The sequence below is a fragment of the Podarcis muralis genome, chromosome 1 (assembly GCF_964188315.1).
Source record: "Podarcis muralis chromosome 1, rPodMur119.hap1.1, whole genome shotgun sequence".
Taxonomy (NCBI): Eukaryota; Metazoa; Chordata; class Lepidosauria; order Squamata; family Lacertidae; genus Podarcis; species Podarcis muralis.
In genome coordinates, this window is record NC_135655.1 from 124,702,468 (window position 1) to 124,726,670 (window position 24,203).

The following is a 24,203-nucleotide window of genomic DNA, read 5'->3' on the forward strand; positions in this document are numbered from 1 at the left end:
AGTGGTTAAAGGCCAGCATCCTAAATTATTTGGTGTCGTCAGTAAACTTGGCCACCTTGTCACTTGCCCCCCACTCTAGATAATTTATGAACAACTTGAAAATTACTGGTCCTAAATCAGATTCATTTGAAACCCCACTGATTACATCACCCAGTTGCAATAACTCTCAGTTTATTCCTACTCTCTTCCTATTGTTCTTTAACCAGCTACCAATCTATGAGGGGACTTCTAAGTTCCCATGACTTCTAAGTTCGCTCCTGTGTTTTGGGTGAGGGTCTGTGTCATAAGCTTTTTGAAAGGTCCAGTATACAATGTCTACCAGATCAATCCACATGACACTGTCAAAGAACACTAAACAATTAGTGAGACAGGACTTACTCTTGCAGAAGCCATGTTGATACTTTTTCAGCAAGCCTTATCCTTCTGTATGCATGACAATTTTATCGTTGTTACTTTCCACCAATTTCCCTGGAACAGACAGTTTTCTGTCTCCCTTCTTGATCGCTTTAAAAATTTATGGTATTTTGGCTGCTTTTTAGTCTTCAGGTACAGACTGATTTTAGGGACAAGTTGCATATTTTTATTCCAAAGGCCATCAATTTCAAGTTCCAAGTGCTTCAAGAACTGTTGAGGGGATACCAGTTGGATCTCATGATTTGTTCATTTTTAATTTTTCAGTAAGACTTAAATCGTTATCTCCTGTCACAGCTATTTGCCTCATTTATTCACGTTCCCTTCTTGAAAATGTTGGTCTCCATGTGGTTGTGAGCAGCTGTTGCAACAGTGATGTGGGATGAGCCCATGGAAAATCAGCTCCCACAATTCTGCTGTAATGTGTAAATTTATGCCATTAATGGTTCGATTGTGAGAACATTCTCTGTAACAACCGAAAGTGATAATATAAACTTATTACCACTTTTGGTTGTTACCGAGAATGTTCTCACAATTGAACCATTAATGATTATTTTGAGGTTTCGTTAGCAGGAGCAACTAAATCATTTGTTGCGAATATGTTACATATTGTAAAATGTAAAACCCCAAATACCTGGCATTTTGAAGACTCGTTGTAAAAGTTTAGAATTCCAGATTTGCAAATCCTATACGCAGCACATTTTTTAAAAAAAAATCCCTCACCCTCATTTTTAAAACACTTTTAAAAAAAAACAGTCATGTTGAAGTTGGAAGGCGATTCCTGTCCAGATAGCCATTTTATGAGTTGTCTCCCTGAGACTAGATAAATATTTGAGAAAAAATGTATGGTTACAGGTTTAGGTCTATACAGTAGAATTTTGGGCAGTGATCCTTTGCCCAGTATTTTTATGCCTGATGATCTTAAACTTCCATAACTATATGCAGAATTGGACATCTAGAGTTGTATGGCTGTTACTGTATAATTTGTCCCTCCCCCCTTTAAGAAAATGCTCTGTTGGTATGAGCTAATTTAGCCAATGGAATTTTATAGCAAATTACAAATGTTGTGGGTTTTCGCCTCCTGCTTGTCCTCTGTAGCAGAAACATGCTTTGCAAAAATGAAAACAATCTCCAGCTATCTTCAGGCATTTCTCAAAAATAGCATCACTACAGTTTGTCTGGCTGGGCCAGTTCCCTTACCACACACCTGGTGTATATCACTTTAAAAATAAATTATGCCTCATTAAATTACAATTAAATGAAATCATGATCGTTTGTTTTTCTTGAAGGAAGATGCTTTGCATATTGAAAGCCTAATTTGTTGCAGGTGAGAAAAAGCTGAACAGATTATTTAGCATCACTTTATTCTTTTTTTTGTAATCCCGATTGTTGGTTAGTATTTGTATATACCATTTCAGAACTATATGAATATAAATGATAAGTGCTTTCATGATATTTTGTTTTACTGACTTCATTATCTATTTGCCATCGGTTATCAGCATAGTCTGTCAGTACAATCTATTTTCAACCTTGCAATGAAATAGATTTCATTTTTAAGACATTAATTTTGCATGGAAAAAATAGTCACATTCAACTACATCCTAGTCTGAATCATCTTGGGGTTCTTCTGCACATCTCTCTTACTCTTGAAAATGTAACATGGGAAAGAGTTGAAAATAATAATAATAATAATAATAATAATAATAATAATAATAATAGGGAAATGCTTTGACAATGATGAACTTCTTCCATAGTCTTCTGGTTCCACTGGATCCTTTAGGGAAAGTGGGCCAGCATAGGATCCAGCAGATCATTTATAGTTCTGAGCAGCCCTGACCTTTCCTCCAAACACCCCATTTCAGGTGCTTATGCTGGCTAGCTCTGGAAGTAGCTTCCACTTGATTGAAGTGTATGACAAGCCTCTACTGCCGCAGAGCCTTCCTCCATCAACAGCTCCTCTCCACCGGCATAGCCTGATGGAGAGGGACTCACTGTTCATCCTGTCACACACATATACAGCAAATTTTGGAGGTTTGGATTGCTCCCTAAGCAAACCAATACTAATAAATAATTAAGTTGAAATTTATTTGCCATTTTCTTAACTATGAAACAAGGTGACCACTCATATAGCTCTGCCTCCCGAGACTAATAAAAATTGAGGGATTTCTGTTCTGACTCATTACCAGGACTGTTAACTAGGATACCACTCTTCATACTTGTGTCCTGGCCTCCAAAATGCTGTAGGCTACTTAGCCCTGTAAGTCCAGAAAAGATGGGTGGTGGTATCGTGTGCCATAACGCTGTAGGATGCTGTCCTAGCTTGAGAAACATAGAAAAGCATAGTAAAGAAGAGGCTGCACATATACTTTCTCTTTCCCTATTGGCTTTAAAATACAAAAAAGCATACATAAGCAGTCATTGTTGAAAATATTGCCAGAAGGGAAGGTGTTGAGGATGGGAGTAGATTGCCCATGGAAGGGAGGATGAAGAACACTAGGAAAGCAGTGATTGGGTGTCTCTTGTCTATTTGCAAAGCGACTGTAGTTATTAACTAGGTATAGTGTGACTTTTTAGGAAGAAACTTTTCATAATTTTGTAGTAAACTGGTAATCATCTGTTCTCCTAGGCATAGACATGAAGCGTATGGTAGCACAAGTTTCAAAGCAATATTTGAAATTACTTAGTGATCAGTAATATTTATATCCCAATTATTGTCAAGATGCTATCAGTGGCTTCCGACTGGTTGCCCAGAAAAGTATAAAGACATGGAAAAGTTTCTTACCGTCCTTTTTTATTTTGATCTTTACAGAGAGAGGCTATAGAACCCAGCCTCTTGGATAATGGCGTTGTCCCGAGTGAATCCCCACCCCCCATCTCTCCCATTTCCTCATTCGTCATTCTCACTGTCTCCTCTACGGGTGCTGCTACATGCCCTCTGCCTTTGAGCTCTTTGCTCTCCTACTTTTAGGGCTCGCCAGGTTCTGGGAGATGGAGGGTCTGGGGTGCTTTCTAAAGACAATGTGTCAGCTGGGTGTTGTCCCGGCTCTCCCATGATTTCCCAGCTTTTCTTCTCATCTGCCTCTGAGATGCTACCTCCCTCAAACCCCTGTTGTAAATCTATACAGTGGTACCTCTGGTTTCGAACTTAATTCGTTCTGGAGGTCCGTTCTTAACCTGAAACCATTCTTAACCTGAGGTACCACTTTAACTAATGGGGCCTCCTGCTGCCGACGTGCCACTGGTGCACGATTTCTGTTCTCATTCTGGGGCAAAGTTCTTAACCTGAGGTCCTGCTTCCAGGTTAGTGGAGTCTGTAACCCAAAGTGTTTGTAACTCGAGGTGCTTGTAACCCAAGGTACCACTGTACTATCTTCTTCTTCCTCTTCCTCCTCAGGATGGGGAGGGGGGTCTCCACCATTCCTCCTCTGCCCAGTCCCTGACAATTGCTTAGGAACATCTTATGTCCTATGCCCTTGCTAGCTTTCTGCGGGCCTAACTACATGCTATACAAATAACTGAACCTCTGGCTTCTTTCATGTAAAAAAAAAAAAAAGCTTGATGTATTTGATGAATACGGACATTGCCGTATCTTGGCTTTCTAAATGAGGCAGCAAGCAATTTTCAAATTATTAATTTCTAAGATGAAGTATCTTGAGAATTTCTCATATTTGCAGCATTTTCTCCCATTAGAAAGAATTGACAGGTTTGCAGTGAATGAACTGTAACATCCAAACTCTGCCAAACATTTTTCTTCATAAGTCTCCTGTGCTGTTTAAATGTCTGAACTAAATTTACCAAACTTGGCAGATTCCTGAAGATGAACAGGGCTGCCAAGTGTTTCCAGCCTGAAGCAGTAAGAGTGAGAGCACTAATAGTTCTTAAAATAGTTTCAGGAGGCACCTGGCTATAATGGTAGTTTTACACTGACCCACCTGCCTCTTTGGCACCTCTTTGTTCAGGTTGATCTTAAATATACGATAGAATCTGAACAGAAATGCTCCTAAATAAACCACAGTCCCAAGAAAACAAGGTTTGTTTCTACAAAACATTCCCTGTGCTTTAACATCCTATGAAGGGTCTCAGCATTGCAACCTGGCTGGTTACAATAAACACATTTTTAAAAAGACTTGGCCTTTTTTTAATTTTTTGAACCAGGGATTGCTATCAGAGATTCTGCGTAAAGAAGAAGACCCTAGAACAGCTTCCCAGTCCCTCCTGGTAAATCTGAGGGCAATGCAGAATTTCCTCAACCTGCCTGAGACAGAACGAGATCGTATATATCAGGATGAGAGAGAGAGGAGTATGAACCCCAATGTGAGCATGGTGTCTTCAGCTGCCAGCAGTCCAAGTTCCTCCAGAACCCCCCAGGTAAGGTGCAACCCTATTATAATTGCTTTCACAATTGTCCCGTTATCCAGAAACAGACGGGCAGGCATCGTTTGAGATGACCTGTTAGGATTTTCCCATCTGGTATTCAGTCCACTTGAGTGCTTCTTGGAACCTTGATTTTTTAGGGTTTGGAGTTGATCTAACAGGATCATGTTATCTTCTGGCAATACTTTGTAGATGAAACTAGTTAGTATTTAATGCTGCAAATATAAAGAATGAGAATTCAATGAACTACATGAAAGAATTCAAATGCGGGGCAGGTTGTGCACATCAACTGTGATTGAAAGCATCACAACACTGATGTGCATGTGGAGGCCCATGGAAATGAGGGTAACTCCAGTCTCTTCAGCGATAGAAAATGCTCCTCATACACATCTCCCCTCTATGCTTGAAGAGAACTAGGCAGTGACTGCATCCTCTGAACTGTGCTGTAGCCTGTGAGCATCATAGCTTTTCCATTAAGTGTCTATGGTTTTACTCCATGATTGCCATACTGATTGGAATGTCATCCAGTTCTTCTTCTAACTAATGACAAGCCAGGATTTAAGCAGCCAGCAGAGGCCCTTTTTTGAGATATAATGAAGGGTTTGTCGAGGTGACTGCAACCAGCTGGTAGCAAAAGGCATTTAGAAAATACAGCTCATCCAGAACACAACAGCTAGATCGTTTACTGTGATTTGCCACAGCATTTGAGAGATTTCGCTAGGCTTTAGTTGTTTTCTGGGCATAATTCAAAGTGAAGATGCTTTAATACCCTAAATGGTCCGCATCCAGGGTTCCTAAAGGACTCTGTACACTTACATGAACCTGACAATGTGCTGAGATCATCACCAGAGCTTAGGTCGAACAACTAGGTCTTAATGCAGTAGTGTAGCTGGAGTGGGGCGGGCACCCCTGGTGGCACTTAACTTTGGGGGCCGCATGCTAGAGCCCAAAGTGGTGCGCAAGTCTAGGTACCCCAGAGCTTGGTGCACTGCTCCCCAAAGCAGAGGGTGGCTGAGAAGGACACAACTGGCATGTGCTGGCCCTGGTTCCAGTGAATTTTATCTGCATTAGGGAAATAGATTCTATCAATATGCTTGTTGAAGGCAGCCCTTTTCCTGTGGCCTTGTTGGCCTAATCTTCATGCCATATTGTGACCTATCTCTCTGCTGGCTTTACAGCAAGAGTGGAAGCATTTGGTTTCCAACAGTCCCTCTGCCAGAGAAAAATCACCCCCCTCCTCATTTCACTGATGCCTTGAGATCCTCATAGCATCTAACAAGAACAAGTTTCACAACTTTCAGGATGGTTTACAATTAAAAAAAAATATATAGGTTCTCAGCGCCTCCCTGTCTCCCACAATCCATGCCGGAGCGAGAGCCAGGTACTGAGACAAACTGTGAGTGAAGCCCATTCGCCCCTGTCCCTGGGGGGAATTTGCAAGGATAATTACCCTCAGTCATCATTGTTTTTCCTTCGCCAACGATCTCCCGCTGTTGTGGGTGCTGCCTCCATTAAGGCAGAGCGGAACCGGAAGCCTAACTTCTGAGAACCTTCAATTGGTATTGTTATAATGAGGCTATTATTGGATTGTAATTGAAACTAATAAAAATTATTGTGTGTGTGTGTGTGTGTGTGTGTGTGTGTACACACACACACACACACACACACACACACAAACTAGTATAATTGCTAAAAAAGCAGAGTGATTCTTTTTTAAAACAATCAGTTGTGTGTGTGTGTAATTGTAACTGTGAAAGGCCTGTGGCAATAGACAAAAAACATTTGCTTGTAGCTAGAAAGCTCTAGGATTAGTTCCTAGGCTGCCCTCCTTGGCAGAGCATGCCACAGAGAAGGTGCCACACCTGTATTAGCTCTTTCACCTTAACACTGAAAAAAAGGGGGCACCCTTGAAGGGTCTCAGAAGTTAATCTTAACATCTAAGAATGTTCTTGTGCGAGTAAAGAGTCGATTGCATCCAAGGTAGCCAAGTGAAGGAGCTCCTTCTGCATTAACTGGAGGAGTGTACTGTATATAGAAGATAGCTCACCCAGGAAAAACATAATTTGTCAGCACTGGTAGTATACCTTAACTGAAACAGGGGGAAATTCCTAAGTTATAAAGTGCTATAAAATGCATATGTGATTTCTACCCAAGACTTGTCACTTAGAAGGGACATATTGATGCTAGGAGACTGCCTTCAAAAACAGCCAAAATGGGTAGACAAGAGAAAATGTATTACAAATTAACGACAAATTTGTTCTGTGCCAAAGTTAATCCTATATACAAAATGTTGTTTCCATAGATACCAATCTGTGATATGATTTTGCAGTGTGGTGGGTAATCTGAGAATGTATCAAGAAATACAGTAAATACCCCCATTGTATTCCCTGTTGTTTTAGTTGTTATCCTTAGTTTGTAGCTTTACATTGATAAACTATTATTTTGAGATGTGTCCTTAATATTATGTGGCCTGTGCCAAACTAATCCAGTAAAAGAGTCCAGGGGTATTGAACATGAAAATGTTTAAATGCTGCTTTCTTTATTCTGTGGTAAATTTATTTAGTTAATTTCTATATTCCACACATTCATTTAATTCTGTCATTTTTCTGTTTGAAGAAATGGCAACAAAACTTCCTGAAAACAGCATTTAAAAATTAACAATTATAAAAATACAAATCAAAAACTCATAAAGAAACAAAAGAAATAAAAAAGTTAAGTAGCAGCCCCAGCACACTCTTGTTTGCATATTGTGTGCCAGAATTTTTTCAAACACTAAGCTAAACCATGGCTTAGCACACACAAACTAATGTGCAGATTCTCTCAGAGTGAAGATTGTGGCCACTGTGCTCTTTGCCCAGTCCTGCTGCTGCTATCCTGCCCAGCACTAAGCCATGTTTGCTATCATGTTGCAGCTGAATCTGTCCCCCAGACAAACCACATGCAACAAATGAAGAAGACTAGGTTTACAGCTCATGTAATGTACCGGTAATCCCAAACCAAACCATGGCATAGCCCTGGGTAGCTGCAGTATTCACTCTGGGAACTCATTAAGGGCATGTGGAAACTGGGTTGCAGTCTCTGTCAGAAAGAGAAATAAATAAAACATATTTGTATTGTCTGTTGAAAACTGAGCAGGGACCGGAAACCAGGCAGGCCTCTTTCAGGAGTTCATTCTATAATCTTGGTGTCACAACAAAGAAGATTTGATCCTTATACCCACCCACTTTACTGCGGATGGTGGAATTACAATTATACTTCCAAAATTTCATGCAACTCCAAATTGAAGGAACGCATCTTGCATTTTTGTAGGCAATATAGGTCTACCTCTGTTGAGACCTTTCCCCTCTGCTTTGACCTTGCAGATGAAGGAACTGCAGTTGCATACTTCACAAAAAGTCAGAACATTTCCCCCTCTTAGCTGCTCACTGCTGAGCAACTGATAGGTGGAAGAAGACCCAGAAGGCTGGATAAAATCTGGCTGTGTTCTGCATGTGGGCTGAGGGGAAACATCTCTGGGTTAAATGTACTATTTATATTGAGTACCTCCCTAAATCAGGCTGTTTTAAGGTGCTAGCATGGGAGAAATGACATTACAGTTTTTTTCTATATACACGTTAGCTTAATTTAATGTTTCAGTTCCATAAAAAGCCTGCTAGATCAGTGTCCTAGATTGCTGCTGTGTGCAGATAACTGCTGTTAGATAGAATAGCCTGTGCAATAGAGTCATACCTCGGGTTGCTTGTTTTCGGGTTACAGATGCAACGAACCTGGAAGTACTGGAACGGGTTATTTCTGGGTTTCTGCGCTTGCGCATGCGCAGAAGCACTAAATCGCGGCACGCACGTGCGCAGATGCGGCACCGGGTTGCGAACACGCCTCCTGCACGGATCACGTTCGCAACCCAAGGTTCCACTATCTAATCATTACTAGATACATAGGTTACTGGGCAGTTTCAGTGATGTATCTGACTGGTACTGTTAAAACTAGCAGCCAGTCTGAACAGGTTTTCATCTGGTTTCTGGTTTTGGGATAATGACCTTTCCCCCTCCATTCCTAACTTCTAGTTCTCTCTCTGATGGCTTAGTAAGTGGAAGTGCCAATATTCTCTGTTTATTGTCCTTCATTTGTCCCAGAAGTTGATTGGAAGTCATTCAATTAAAAGGAGTGCACTGGAATATGCAGAACTGCAATATGAGTTTAGGAGACCAAGGGCAGCACACCACACATACTGTGAAGCCTGGTGTTATGAATTTTTGTTCATTCTCACTGATTTCCTAGGTGAAATTAGGTGACTATCTGGGCAGCATAATGATGGGAAACCATACATACTCAAATGACATACATATAGCTTTAATAAAGGATGAGAGAGACTTGAGGGAGTGCATTAAATTGAGTAATAATTTATTATTTAGAGACCTCTATGCATTTACTCATTTTTTTCTGGAAGAATTGGCTCTTCCTCCAAGGTATGCAGTTTTATGGGGAGAAAAAGCAAAAGTCCAAATACTCATGTATGTATTATATTGTATTTTCTGGCTAGCCCCATCAAGTGACTGCCTGGGATTTAATTCTTCTGCTATATAACCTTTCAGTTTTTTGGTATATGTGCTTCTATGTGTGTTGAGAGCGAGCGAGCTCTGTGTGTGAAGAGAGGGGGGAAGGGAGGGAGAGGGAGAGAGGACTGTGAACGTCCTAAAGGAATGCACTGCAATTATTTCCAATCACAATTAACCTGATTAGAATAATGGACAGGAAGTGTCCCTCTGTAGCTAATGCAGTTTGGCATCAGCTGACTGAAATCCTTTGATAATTTCTGCACAGATGGCTGGGCTGAAAGCAGCACTTTTTTAATTATTATTTTCATGGTCTCTCGGTAGGCCAAAACCTCGACACCGACAACAGACCTCCCCATTAAGGTGGACGGAGCCAACATCAACATCACAGCTGCCATTTATGACGAGATCCAACAGGAGATGAAAAGGGCCAAGGTGTCTCAGGCTCTGTTTGCCAAAGTGGCTGCCAATAAAAGTCAGGTGAGTAGAGGGTTCTTTTTGAAAGAGCAGAGAAAGCTTCAAGGTTGAAATTGGACCCATCCCTCCCTCCATCATTAAAGTATATCGGTTGCAGCATTAGTAACAACATCAATGATCCCTGGAGAATCCATTGCACTTTGTCTTTTTGCTCCTAAATAATTTCTTTCTGCCTCTTTAAAGTGAATGGCTAGCAAAGACAAATCAGATTATCTTCCTTTAACTGAAAAGTAAAAAAAAAGAAAGAAACGGGACCATAAACTGCTTCCCTGTCCTCCACCTGGTGCAGTAAATCAAGAACCCCTGAAATTATAGTGTTGTGCACATTTAACAGATTTGATTCCTTAACAATTGTTTGATTCCTTAAACAATTGTCTCATGGGAAGCCAACAGAAAACCACAGATTGATTGATCACTGTATTCCTTGTAGTTTAAAAAAATTTGAAATGGAAGCATTATAAAATGCTGAAAGTAATTCTGTTACCATCATTCACAGAAATATTGAATTTATTCTAATGTGTTACATGGATTTCTATATGAGGAGGATCCAAATCTTTCTCATGCTCATTTTCTTCCTCCTCTTCTAAATCATCATGTCTCCTGTTGCACCACTTGTTTTCAGTGCAGCCTGTGGGCTAATGCTCACAGAAAAGGCAAGAGCCCAGGCACAATATGAAATACATAAAAGGAAAATGCCATGGAGCCCTCTTACACTGTTAAATGAATAAAAATCTCATGTACCACATGGCAAAATATAATGAGACTGGAGCTGTTAAACGAATAAAGCTGTTAAAAGCATAATGCCACTTGGCACAACTACTGTGCATTTAACGGTTTTCCACTGTGTAATAAATGACATATGTGGTAAAAGTGCAGTAAATATAAAAACTGCACACAATTGATTTTGCAAACGTGCCCTTCGTCCTTGCCTGCATACAAATACCAAATACCAAAGATGTGTGTGCAGTGCGGCCAAGGCTGGATAGTCCTTAATCAGGACCCTTTTAGGAGAAACTGAATTACCAGGCTCTTTCTGAGGTTTGGCTCCAAAATGCCTGAAAGCTTCCTGTCATTTTACACAGAGGAGTCTTGAAATAGAAAGACTGTGAGCCACCCAAAATAATTTGGGTGGCTCACTAGCTTCCGTCTGTGCCAATTCGAATGTAGAAATTCCAAAGGAGCCGGCCACCATCTACTCTCTAGAGCTAGAATGCATTAAATGTTCTTGCTGTGAGCATATAGAAACTCCAGATTAAAAAAAAAAGGCAGGAAGGGTTTAAAATGTGTGAAAGTGACATTTTCTGTGGCTGTGCCCAGTAATACTTCATGCATAAGCATTTTTGAGTATGTGCTCCTTTTGTTTCACAGGTTTAGTAGGTAGCACTGATTACTCTGTGATGCCTTAATATTAACTGTTATACTGAAGGCACTTGGACTTTCTGTTTATATAGGAAATTTGGTCAGCGCTGGTAACCACATCAAAAAAATATACTATGAGCTTGAAGTTGCTATTTAGTATAATTTGCATATCATGTCTACATTTTCATGAATGTTTTCAAACCATAGCTGGTTGCCATGGTGTCTTTATTGTACAACTTGGGTTCTGGGGAGGCTAAGAGAGGAGTTTGAGAACCAGTGGCACTTCCACTTTCTTATAGGCTCATCATCAGCATTCATCTGTTAGTATAAAGTTTGTAACAACCATATATGGGTGAGAGAAATATTAATCTCTGGAAAATTGATAAGATCCAACTTAACACAGAAGCATGTCTAAAAGTACCTAGTAAGCCTCTAAATAAATTCCTACTGAGAGCCAGAACTCATAAGTACATAAGAACAGTCCTGGTGGATCAGAATGTGGTCTATCACGTCCAATATCCTATTTTCAAACATGAGCAGCTGGATGCCCTAAGGGCACCAATAGGACCAGTGACTATTAGCAACTGTCATGGTAACACACTGACTATATGGCCAGTCACTCTACCCAGTTTTCTCACCAAACCAATTCTTGAGCAAAGCAGTTTCAAAACAATAGCTCCATATGGTGCTTCCACAGAGGCCCTGTAAGCACTCATTCCAGACCATCTGATTTTGAGGGCTACACATGTCCTGTTCCTTCCAGATTCCATAGAAGATAAGGTACCAAAGCAAGTGTTCTCCACTGCATCACATTTTAATTTTTTTCAGAGCTAAAGTCAGTATTTGTTCTGGTACTTATCCCAAGATAATCACATAAAAGAAAAAGAATCACATAGAGCAGCAGTGGGAAACTGGTTCCGGCATGCAGGCTAGGCGCTATGGTCTAAACCACTGAGCTTCTTGGGCTTGCTGATCAGAAGGTTGGCGGTTCAAATCTGTGTGATGGGGTGAGCTGCTGTTGCTTTGTCCTAGCTCCTGCCAACTTAGCAGTTTGAAAGCATACCAGTCCGAGCAGATAAATAGGTACCACTGCGGCAGGAAGGTAAATGGTGTTTCTGTGTGCTCTGGCACGGTGTCCCGTTGCGCCAGAAGCAGTTTAGTCATGCTGGCCACATGACCCAGAAAGCTGTCTGTGGACAAACGCCAGCTCCCTCGGCCTGAAGCGAGATGAGTGCTGTACCCCATAGATGCCTTTGCCTGGACTTAACTTTCCAGGGGTTCTTTACCATACCTAGGTATCTATCTTTCCCACCACCTGTAGGCATGGCTGCCCATCTGTCTATCACATTATATCACATGACTTGTTCCTTCCCACATGTTTTGAAATTAAACCGTGTAGGATGTATGGTACTTTGAAGCCCAGATAATAAGCTGATAGTTTGGGCTTCACAGCACCACACAGGGTTCTATGAAAGCACTGGTGATCAGCTCTACATGTATTCAACGCTTTCTCATTTTTACCAGATGTGCAGGGGCATGTGCAAATGAGAGGCCATGAGATAGGACTGAAATGCACGGTCTGCTTCCCCTCTGGGTTATAACAGGATAACAATAAAGGTCTACCACCAGATTGCGTGTGGCCACCATATGTTGCCTGGTGCAGAGCACATTGGGGGCTGGTGCAAGGGGAGGAGGGGTCCAAGTGCGTGGCCGGAGGTGGGTGCATAGCCTTCCCTTCTGGCCACACATTTCCTGGCAGGAAGCCAGGCACTCTCCCGGCCAATCAGGAGGTAAGACCTGGGCAGGTACTGGGACTGTCGCCTTCCTTTGAAGGGGTGTGGCGCCCGGTGCCCAGCCTTCTGTCCTGCATGGATCTGATTGTCACTGGATCACCTGCCTTCTTGCCCCTTTTATATTTGTATGTGTGCTTCAGCCTGATGGTGAGCAAGCTGAACTGTGTATGGGCATTGCTATGGATTACTCAGTTGCTGTATTTGGGGCCAAGGGGGAGTTTTGCCTGCAGACAGATGGACCCATCTACAGGTTTTTGCCTGCCTCATAGCAAACACCACAACTTGGGCATTTAATGCATTGGGTAGTATCCTTTTAACACCCGGGTACCCCGTTAAAGTGGCAGAGCTGTCTGGGAGCCCAAACAGCAGGCCATAGCATCCCTTCCGTGAGGAGGCACTGGCAGGAAAGTCACATTTGACCCATGTCCAGGGGCAGCCTTCATGCCAGGGTCCACCCATCCCGGGTTCAACCTGCAGGTGGTTTGGTTGAAGGTGGATGCTTATCCAGTGCCTTTTGCCACTGGCTTACATATGAAATCAATAAATTTGTGGCCTATTTTAACCCAGCCAATGGTCTCCTGTGCCTTGTTTCTACTGTCACTCCCCATTGGCACACAGTGTTCCATATGTGCCTGGGTCATGCAAATGGTTTGTTCCTTTCTAATTCAGGACATGGCTGGATTTTAGCTGCACTGTATGCATATTTCATGTACAGAAGATCTGAGTATAAAGCAGGGAGGGGGAGCCACAGCTGACTTTCAAAAATTGTGCTGTAGCTTCAGAGGATTCTCATAACTTGCCATATTTCAAAAATCTGGACACAACGGTGGTTGAGGGTTTTTTTTGCAAAATCTCAAAAAAGAAAGGATAGGAAAAAGAGAGTTTTTGAGCTATTTTTAATGAAATTTGCCCAAATCTACACTTCCGACATGGACTGCTGTGCATCTGGATTTTCCTGGACATTTCAAGCAATTTTTGCCTGGAAGCTTTTTAAGAGGGCCAAATACCAGCTATGTCTGGGAAATTCCAGATGTATGGCAACCCTACTCATTTACATGTTGATAGACTCATCAAGTGTGCAGTTCCTTCTCAATGTCAGCTACTGCTCTTGCCCTCAAAGAGTCTATCCACTAAATCACAGTGTGATGAAAACTTAAAATGGCCAGTCTCTTATGATGATTCATATCATGTGGCTATGGCTGTCATCTACACCCTTAACTAGAACAAGAAGATAAAGTAAAGAATTCAAGGAATAGTTCGGCAAAACTGGTGATTAAACTCCCACAAACATTACGGTAGAGAATGTTGCAGTTCAAAGGTAATAGGAATAATAGAGCAAAGCCAGCTTGTCAAGGTTTCATTAAGCTTCATGGCAGAACTTGCCATTATAGCCAGTTTTCTAGCCATTCAGGTTTCTTCACTGGCTTATTTTAAATAATAATGAGCTTTATTTTAATCAAGATTATTTTAATCAAGAAAAGAACAAGTTCAGAAACCTGGCTCATTTTCTACTGCTGTAGATTCCCAATCGCATGAAGAGAGTTAATCACTACTGAACATTTGTTTTAAAGACCTTTGCATGGGTACAATTAGAAAGTAATCTTTATGTCATTAATAGCATGATTCTAGTCTCTTTAAAAACATACACCACACATTGCCTTTTTTGTCACAGATGCTGACATTTTCTGCACTGAAGATGTGGGTGAGGAAATATCCTTTTACATATATTTGAGTAGAGATTTTTTTGAATCATTTTCACTAAAATCTCTTCATTTGCCTACTCACGTATTTGCTGGTATCCCTGCAAAATGTCAGTGCAGATACATTCAATTCCTTAAAAAAATAAGAATATGAAATGAACCAAGCTGCTGCTCAAGGCCAGTTAATTGACTTAGGTTGCAATCCTAACTCCACTTATTTCTTTTTAAAATTATACCCTGTTTTTCACCAAAGTGCCTTGTAACAATAAAATATAAAATATGCAAAATTTAAAACATTAATTAAATCTCTAAAATTTAACATCTCAATAATGTAAAATCTCATTTTTCTTTTTCTTTTTAAATGTAGAACCATCTGAAAAGCTTTCAGGGGGCAAAAGCCTCCTGACCAGGCCATTGAAACTCAGTAGGAATGTTGCCTAACTTTCTGTGAGAGGGAGTTCTATAGCAGGGGTCGGCAAGGGTTACCTTGCCTGGGCCGGTTCACTCCAGTGGAGATCCCTCCGTGGGCCAGATCGCGCACATGTGCGCCTGCAATTTCCGGCATCTGTGCAGATGCGATCTCCGGCGCTGCGGAAGCGAGTCCCCATGCTATGCTGGTTTAGCACAGCATGCGGGGGACTCGCCAAGCAGGTGGCTCAATTCGGGGATGGCTCGGGGGCCGCTTAAACAACCCCATGCGCCTTAGGTTGCCGACCCCTGTTCTATAGCACAACTCCTTGTTGACATGAGTTGTGATTCTGGCCCATAGGGAACTACTATTATTGCTCCCCTGACAATCTCATTGATTGAATTGGGGTGTACAGGGTGAATTGGTTGTTAAGGTATCCTGGGCCCAAGTGATTCGTGGCTCTGTACACTAGTATAAGAACCTTAAACCTGGTTTGGTAGCAGACAGGAAACCATTGCAGGCCTTCCGACACTACTGTCATGTGTTGGTGTTTGGTTGTTCTCTGGAAGTAAGCTCCATTAAATTTATTAGGAGTTATTTTTGAGTAGACATGGTTAGGGTTAAGACACTTTCTTCCATGCAGATGTCAGTGCTTGAGCGGTGGTAAGTATAATTCAATATAAATTACCCTGGGCAGCTTATTCCCTGCTTCCATTATGAACATTAATACATGGATAGAACATTGTCAGTGGTCTTAAAATCAATGCCCTTCAGCTTTCTAATAACACAGCAGTTACTGTAATAAAATCTAGCTTTCTTCCAATAATTCTAGTCTCAATGTGTTTGAACATACAAAGTTCAAATCATTTCTGTATCTCTCTTGTGCTACTTACATTAATATGTGAAATATATATTTTATGTAGAGGCATTTGTGATTCATATGAGCATCTGATCAATGCAGGTTTTACACCTGTCTTTCAAACACCTCCTCTGCTGTCTGCTCCACTTGGTCAAAATTTGGTGTGAAAAAGCGGTCAACCTAGCAGAGCACTTTTAGGATGCGTGTGCTGAACAGTGTCCTTGAACCACCCATCCTTTTTGTCTCAGTCTTTTTGGTGTCACTGGCAAAGTTTTGTGTTTTTTCTCTTTGATGCCTCCGCAAATGTGAGATACCTTTTATCGCTCCTCTTTCCTGAGTTCAACAGAAAGACTTGGGTGGGGAGGTCTGTGTTAATGCTCACTGCACTACCTTTCCAAGTCCTGGATACTGGATCAAAGCAGGCATGACTTGTAGTCCTCAGCAGCATTTGAAGCAATGCCCTCACCTCACCAGATTTTTGGAAACCCCTGTTTTGTGTTGTTGAAGACCCTTCTGGCTCACTACACTTTAGCTGAAATCAAAGCACTGAGTTTCATTTACACCCACCCACAAAAATTTACCTTCCTTGGCTGATGCTTCAGGGCATAGCAGTGTATCCTCACAACCAAACAAGCTTAAGGAAAAAAAATATGGTACTTATCACAAAGAAGTACCCACACAAGAAGAAGCAAAAGGAAACCTGTTCTTACTGTGCTTTTGCATCATGCGTTTAATTCAAAAAGCAGGAAATCCCCATAAGCTAATATTGGGACTGTGAACTATCGAGAGTTGATGAGAGCTGTGTGGGTTTGTCTGGATAACAATGGCATTTCCAGAACACAGAAAATGAATGTCTGGATATGCCCTAATACATAATGAATAAACCTACAAGGCAAGTGTACCTGATCCTATTCTGTTCACATGGAATATTTTGTGGAGTTTCTGGATGTATGAATCCTTTTAACAACTGCTTTGATAGCTTTTTTTGGTTGACCGCTACTGCTGACCTAAATACAACAGAAGTAAAAAGGTCAGCTGGCTAAACAGGATCAATGATAAATATGGGAATGAGCTGCATTTCTTTCTTCATCTACCTCCCTTTTCCTCTAGGGGGTTCCTTGTACATCATGCCTGAAATGCTTTTGTTTATTGAGCAGCCAAAAGTTTAGTTACCCTGCAGATTCTTTCACTTTTTGCCCTGGGAAAAACATTTGATTGGAGTTAGAGAAGTTTTAAAGTAGGACATCTATATGATACTTCCAAATTGCTAATGCTAATGCATCCACATTATTTAATACAGTTTAAGAGACTTGGTAGCATTCTTTATACAAATCTGCAGGATGGTGTGCAAAACAGAATTACAAACTGAATTCCTTGCTACCATCACTACAGCTTTTCTTTACTGTACAGACATACCTTGGGATAAATACGCTTCAGGATAAGTGTTTTCGGGTTGCGCTCCGCGGCAACCCGAAGTAACGGAGTGCGTTACTTCTGGGTTTCGCCGCTCACGCATGCGCAGACGGTCAAAATGACGACACGCACATGCGCGGAAGCTGTGAAACGTGACCTGCGCAGACGCATCTTACGTTCTGTTCAGGATGCGAACGGGGCTCCGGAATGGATCCCGATTGCATCCTGAGGTACCACTGTACAAGAGTCATAGCTCTTTATTTGTGACAATTGTCTTTTCCTTTCCTTAGAATATTTGAATGAGATCATGGAGTCATGTTTTGCTATCCGCTGTTTTATTGTGTTTACATTAGTAACCCAGTTACACAGTGTCATTGTTTGTAATAAAAAACATATATATTGTAAACATTAAAACAGATTACATATGACATGCTAGAACCCACACCCAACCTGTCATGATGGTTGATTATGCTTGCATTCCACTCTTTCTTAGGAAGGCTCAGAGAACCTTCAGTGGGTTTCTCAATAGTCTCCCACCCAGACACTGATTACAATTGCCCCTGCTTTCGCTCCGGCATCAGATGTTTTGTAATTTGGTTCTACCCACTAAAAACCAGCCTGAATTAAAGGTAAAGGTAAAGGTACCCCTGCCCGTACGGGCCAGTCTTGCCAGACTCTGGGGTTGTGCGCCCATCTCACTCAAGAGGCCGGGGGCCAGCGCTGTCCGGAGACACTTCCGGGTCACGTGGCCAGCGTGACATTGCTGCTCTGGCAAGCCAGAGCCGCACACGGAAACGCCGTTTACCTTCCCGCTAGAAAGCGGTCCCTATTTATCTACTTGCACCCGGGAGTGCTTTCGAACTGCTAGGTTGGCAGGCGCTGGGACCGAGCAACGGGTCCCTGAATTAGGATCATTTTAAAATAGTGCTTCAGTATGTAGTAGATTAATCTGTCAATCATCTAATTAAATAATTCAATAAATTATTTGATTAGAAAGGGGTAAGCCTATTTTAAAAAATCAGGCAACCTATTTAAAAAAAATTCAAGACTATTTTTTAAAAATAAATATCAAAATTGTGAGTTCTAGGCACTATCTTAGAAAAGAAATAGGGCAATCCTAAAGGGGGTCAGAGAGCAGGGGATCCACTGCTGCACCTGAAGGGGTGCCAATTTGCACTGGCCAGGGTGGAAGGGATCAGATTTTCCATCCCCTTTTCACTACACCAGATCCAGTATGACATAGCAGAGAGGTCTCAGGTTTGAGCCACTTGGTTTTTGGGGGGGAGGTGTCTGTGGGGCTAGTATCCTGCAGATCCTGCCCCAACCTTGACCCCAAACTCCCCATTTCAAGGCTTGACGCTTCTTATAGGAGAACCACTAGCAGGACAAGCAGCTGCTGCAGCTCCTTTCCATTAGGCCAGGGAAGATGACATAATGCGTCTAGGGGTAGAGGAATTAGGGGTTAGGCGTACACTCAAATCCTCCATTTTCTCATATGCAGGAGTGCCTATTCTAATGTGAAACGTGAAGCATCTAAAAAAATGTTTTCTCCTGTTCAAAACTTGTTTTTACTTGTGGGCAAATTTTATACAGATTTGATGGATGAATGGTTCATATGAGTTTTAATCAGTTAGGGTGGCGATACGATGCACACTTGGGAATAAATCCCATTGAATGTAGTAGGTCTTCTGCACAGGCCTGGGCTGTAAGATTTCTTTAATCAGGTGACAGTCCTTTAATCAGGTGACAATGCTTCCAAAAGAAGCTTAGGTTTATACGTGGTGGGTGTTCAGAAGAAAAATATTGTTAGGAATGTGCTTTGCGTTTGTCTTGGAGGTCATAGTAGGTCCTTGGAAAGGAAGCTGTTTCAGGGATGTTGTTTCAAGAAGTTGTAAGCCAAAGGGAGCAGAAAGCCTGTCTGGATACTGGAAGGCTATCCCAACCTAGGAACATTGATAGCTGGCGAACCAGCCTAAGCTGGGACTAAGAACTGCTAGCTACAGAAGCCACTTGAGACTCCAGTAACTAGTTGGAATCCAGGAGTATACCCAGACTACAAACCTGTTCCTTCACGGAGAGGCAACCTCTCCCAGGACGGGTTGTGTGCCTAATTCCTGGACCCAGGAACCATCAATCTGCAGCACTTCTGTCTTATCAGGATACAGCTCAGTTTATTAGCCCCCACATGACAGACACACAGCAATAGAGCACACCCTTTACAGCAATCTTGAAGTTTGTTACTGGACTTATTTGCATAGGAGAGATGCTGAGTGACGCAACTGGGCCACTAAGGGATCAAGAATGTTTAAGAGTGGGATGTCTAATAACAGCCTAATTCCATATACAGTAACCTGTCTTCCCTAAAACAATGTCACCAGGAACATTAGCCAAAAGCCTGAAATCAACATGAATTCCTCCATTCCAGAGAAATTCTGTACTGTATCAGCATTTCCTTGCATGGAAGCAGTTATCTTGGAATGCTCAATAAAACACACATGGACTCCCTCTGCTATCACCTCCCTGAATAACCCCCCCCCCACACACAACTTGAGGGTTTAAACAAAAAGGAGAAAAAAAGGGAGATTTATTTATTAATAATTCATGAGTTCTCATCGAACATGCACGAAGCAACGGTGCTATTCAATAGAGAATACTGTCATCTGTCACTGTTTTATTTGACATTTACACTTTTTTTTTTTTGCTTGGTACTGCAAAACTTTCTTGGATGGCACGCTAAGATTATTTAAATAGAAAACAACAACAGCAGCAGCAGAGTGCGCACACTTTCTTACCTGGTAGGTTCTGTTTGTTTGGGCATTGTGTATGTTGATTCGATGGGACTTGTGGTAGCATAGGGTTCTCTCAAATATTAGCCACGTTGAAAGCTAAAATCTGTTGTTCAGTGGAGCTGTATATATAGTCCTGAATGGATGAGTGAAAGACAGTTTGGGTAAATAGATGGAGGGCGAGGACAACAGTGACTAAAAGATTTGTTGTAGATAAGTGTACAAGTAGGCTGTGAAACAGAGAGAAAACAAGTAATAGCTGTTGTGAAAGAAACTGACACAAATGAATTGCCAGTGCTGATGCCAAATAAATATTTATAAATGGCATCAGAGGGAGGCCCAGTAGTATAAAATTGCAAGCATGAAGAGGGCATTTAGCACAATGACATTATGGAGTTAGGAAGGCTTAGCAATTTCTTGCTAATATTAGACTCATGAAAATCTTTCTGCTCTGTAGGTTAGTTATTATTTATAAAAATCGCAGAACCAGCTGATACATTCATAAGCTAATTATTGTAGCAGCTGGGTATACATGGTGCAATATGTCTGAGGCTGTGAAGTATCACAGATTTCTTGGGACCTGCTGTGGTGTGTGTGCCATAGGAGGCTAGATCCCTTAATCTGATCAGCCAAGCAAAGAGTTTCTGGGGAAACTGGATTAATATTTCCCTAAATAACAGGAATGTGATTCACCTTCAGAACTGAGCTCTGCTAAACATGCCATTAGCTTACGTCCACTGGGGAATTGAGACATTCTCAGGTGTCCTAAGGATGGGATCTTTGCCTGGTAGCTTCCCTTGCCAGAAATTAATTTGGTTTGCTCATATCTGCACACATGGTCACACTGCAGTCTAGTTTTCTCCTTAATAGCTCCACGGTCAAGACCTTGCAAGTTGCTTGGCAAATTGAGCACTATGCTTCCTAAAGACTAATGGCAGAGAGCACATAGACCATAATGAGGCCTATAGTGTCAGGCTAAGTGACTGTAATGAGTGCAGATTATAGCAGTGCTTATCAATCAAATGCAGCTGACTGTTGTGTGAGACATTCCAAGATCACAAGCAAAAATGGTAGCAGTAAGTTGTCACGGGTCTCTTTTCAAATGGAGCCTTCTCTTAATATAACTGCCTGCTCTGACAGATCAGTAGGTCTTTGGGTTTAGATCACTCAGAACGTTGACTTTGAACAGGTGTGGGATTTTATTTACCCTTTAAAAAGTTTCTTTAAGGTTGTAAGTCTCTCTTACAGTTTCCCTTGGGAAGTTTTAACCATACCTGCTTTAAACATTTGAAAGTGTGCAGTTGGAGACTTACTCTGATCAGTAAAATGGATGGAGAAATAGCAGCTTCTCCCCCCACCACAGATGGTTTATTTTACATTTCAAAAATTATTTCCTTCGTACTGCGGAACCCCTGAGAAAACACTTTAGAGCCGAGAATTTTGTTCTTGTTTGTTTGTTTTAAATTGTTATTAAAGAGGTACACAGGATTTGGGGGTGTGGGCAAGAGAATATTGGTGGAAAATCAGCCATCACCTGATTCTATGGTTAGCAACATACCAACTAAAATACCAAATGCAGATATTTATTCCAAGCAAATAATTAGATATCTCCTTTTCATACCCCCCCCCCCGGCAGCTTATTGCAAGAAAAGATCGGGTCTGCACAAATGTGGCCTCTCACTTGTAAAAACAAGGCAGTGTTGTGTTACAGATTAGTTTATAAATCCCCAGTGGCTTCACAGTTCAGTGCCTACAGCTGCTGCAGATGGGCCTGGGTTTTTGTCTCTTCGCTGTGCTGCAGCCGGCAGTTGAAGGAGAAAATGGAATGATCAGGTTATTAACATGTAGGCCGTGAGGAAGAGGCTGCACAATGAGAACAGCTGGTGTTGCTGTCTTGGCTGATGCAGCGGAGATAATCAAATCTTGCCTCCCCCCCTTTCCTTTTCCTTTTCCTTTTTTTTTGGTAAAGGCAGAAGACACAGTGGAGAGTTCGACAAACAACGATGTGATATCATATGAGGTCTCTTTAATAGCACCTTGCATCAGGTTGTTATACCAAATCTTTCAATTCCTTTTTTGGCTTGTGAAAAGCCTTTCTAGTCAGGTCCCTTCATACACAGTTTTGAAGAAAGACACATTTAACCTTAAGAAAACAAGTTCCAGCTCGAAATATTAAATGGACACAACCCCATTGAAATTGCTCAGGCCCCATGGATTTTAACAGGATGGAGATATGGTTAGTTCAGTGCTTAGACAATCCAGACAATCACTTGAGATGATGGGCTGTAGAACTGTCAAAATATTTTACTTAATGAAAGTTAGGAAATGCATGTTTTGTATGTTGCTTCATTATTATGTTGAATTTACTCTCGTAAAGCCACAAGAAAGGGATGATTCAGTCATTGCTATGCAAGGTTGCCTACAGGTGTTAACAAAGATTTTTTTGCATCAAAGTTTACAGATGTTCTGTGTATCTAAAAAACCATTCAATATAATTGCACTTTCTCTATACACGCAAGTGGATAAAGGTGAGAAAGTTTGTCACCTATTAACAAGTAGTGTCTTTCTGCCCTATGGGTTACATTAATCATTTCTTATATCATTGGAGAGCCAATGGGGTCAAACCGTTGCATTAGCAGCATCGAAGTGACCTCGATGGGGTACATGCCTAGGCAGTGTGTATGAAAGTCCTGGGCAGAAAACAATATCCTCCAACCTCATTGAAGTGGTCAAAAGGAAAACAGAGGAATACATTTGGCACCAACTTGGCTGAAGGAGTTGCTGGAAGGAGGCATACAAGGTGCCATCCAACCATCTTAGGGACTCTACTCCTTAGCCTTTTCTTCTCTTGAAGATATCCCACAATACAGCGGAGGTTTAGGATCAAAGTTTTCCTTCTCCTAGATGGGCTACCTTCCCAGATTGATGAACCCCACCTGCCCCTCACTTCCCTCTACAGCAGGCATAGGCAAACTTGGCCCTCCAGATGTTTTGGGACTACAACTCCCATCACCCCTAGCTAACAGGACCAGTGGTCAGGGATGATGGGAATTGTAGTCTCAAAACATCTGGAGGGCTGAATTTGCCTATGCCTGCTCTATAGCATATGCAGGAATGGCCTTCTTGACGGTTAGACCCTTAGTTGGTCTCATCCTCTCAATCCACCAGAGCCTGTCTTCGCATGCAGAGGTAGTCTCTAAGTCACTGAGGGTTTATGACCCACCAGGTACTCCTGCATGGTTTAGCCTGCCAGTCGAAGCCATTCCCAGAGTGTGGCCGCTGTCTCATGCTGACAGTTTCTAAGAGCCACAGGTGAAAGCTGAGTGCTGAGTAGGGACCAAAGGTGGACAAACTACCCCAAAAGGAGCCAGATGTGTCCTCCACCAGAGGTACTACCCCTCCCCTACACCTCATATAAAGGCATAGGCAGTAATCAAACTGTTGGTTATTATAGGGAAGTTCTGTTCATGATTTCCCAATAAAATACATGTAAATCCATCAAAAATTACAGTAGGTGAATCTGAGGTAGAGGTGGGAGAAGATTGCCTGGTTCAGTGTCTTCTAAGCTTTTTCTTCACTTAGCTATGTAGGGGTTCCCAAGGAACTCTACAAAATATCCTGGCGATCATAGTTCCAGGCAACTTCCTAGTTTCTTTAAATGATTTGAATGTAGGGTCCACTGCTTTCCAAGTCTTCTACTTCTTTTCTAGTTATTGACTGTAACGCAGGCATACTCTCCCTGTGTCTCTCCTTTGTGCTTTTCCAAACTGTTTGCAGGGCAGTGGGAGAAATTAGTTTGGTTCACTTTTGAATGCAGATTCATCAGATTTGCCCTTCCTGAATCAATATGCAAGCAAAACGCACCTCTCCTTGGAAATTTGTACATTAATGAAATTTGCAATGCAGTTATCCGACAATAGAGTGCATATTGCAGGCAGTAATACATTCAGAGACGTTTATTAGGATAAATGCATATCATTTCAAAATAAAGAATATGAATTCACAAACTGATACAGAAATGGAGTGAACTTTAGATTGGAAAATGATAAAATGAGAAACCAAAATTGAC

At 41.6% G+C, this 24,203-nt stretch overlaps 1 protein-coding gene across 4 annotated transcripts in view; it reads left to right on the forward strand.

The window, feature by feature from the left end:
• SATB2 (SATB homeobox 2) overlaps positions 1 to 24,203 on the forward strand; it is a 134,880-nt gene that overhangs the window by 87,406 nt on the left and 23,271 nt on the right. For 3 of the 4 annotated variants that reach the window (XM_077917774.1, XM_077917778.1, XM_028751604.2), the window contains exons 8-9: positions 4,567 to 4,779; positions 9,663 to 9,818. In XM_077917774.1, coding sequence (XP_077773900.1) covers positions 4,567 to 4,779; positions 9,663 to 9,818 — 369 coding nt within the window. The remainder of the gene's footprint in view (positions 1 to 4,566; positions 4,780 to 9,662; positions 9,819 to 24,203) is intronic. The other variant, XM_028751612.2, reaches the window with a different exon arrangement.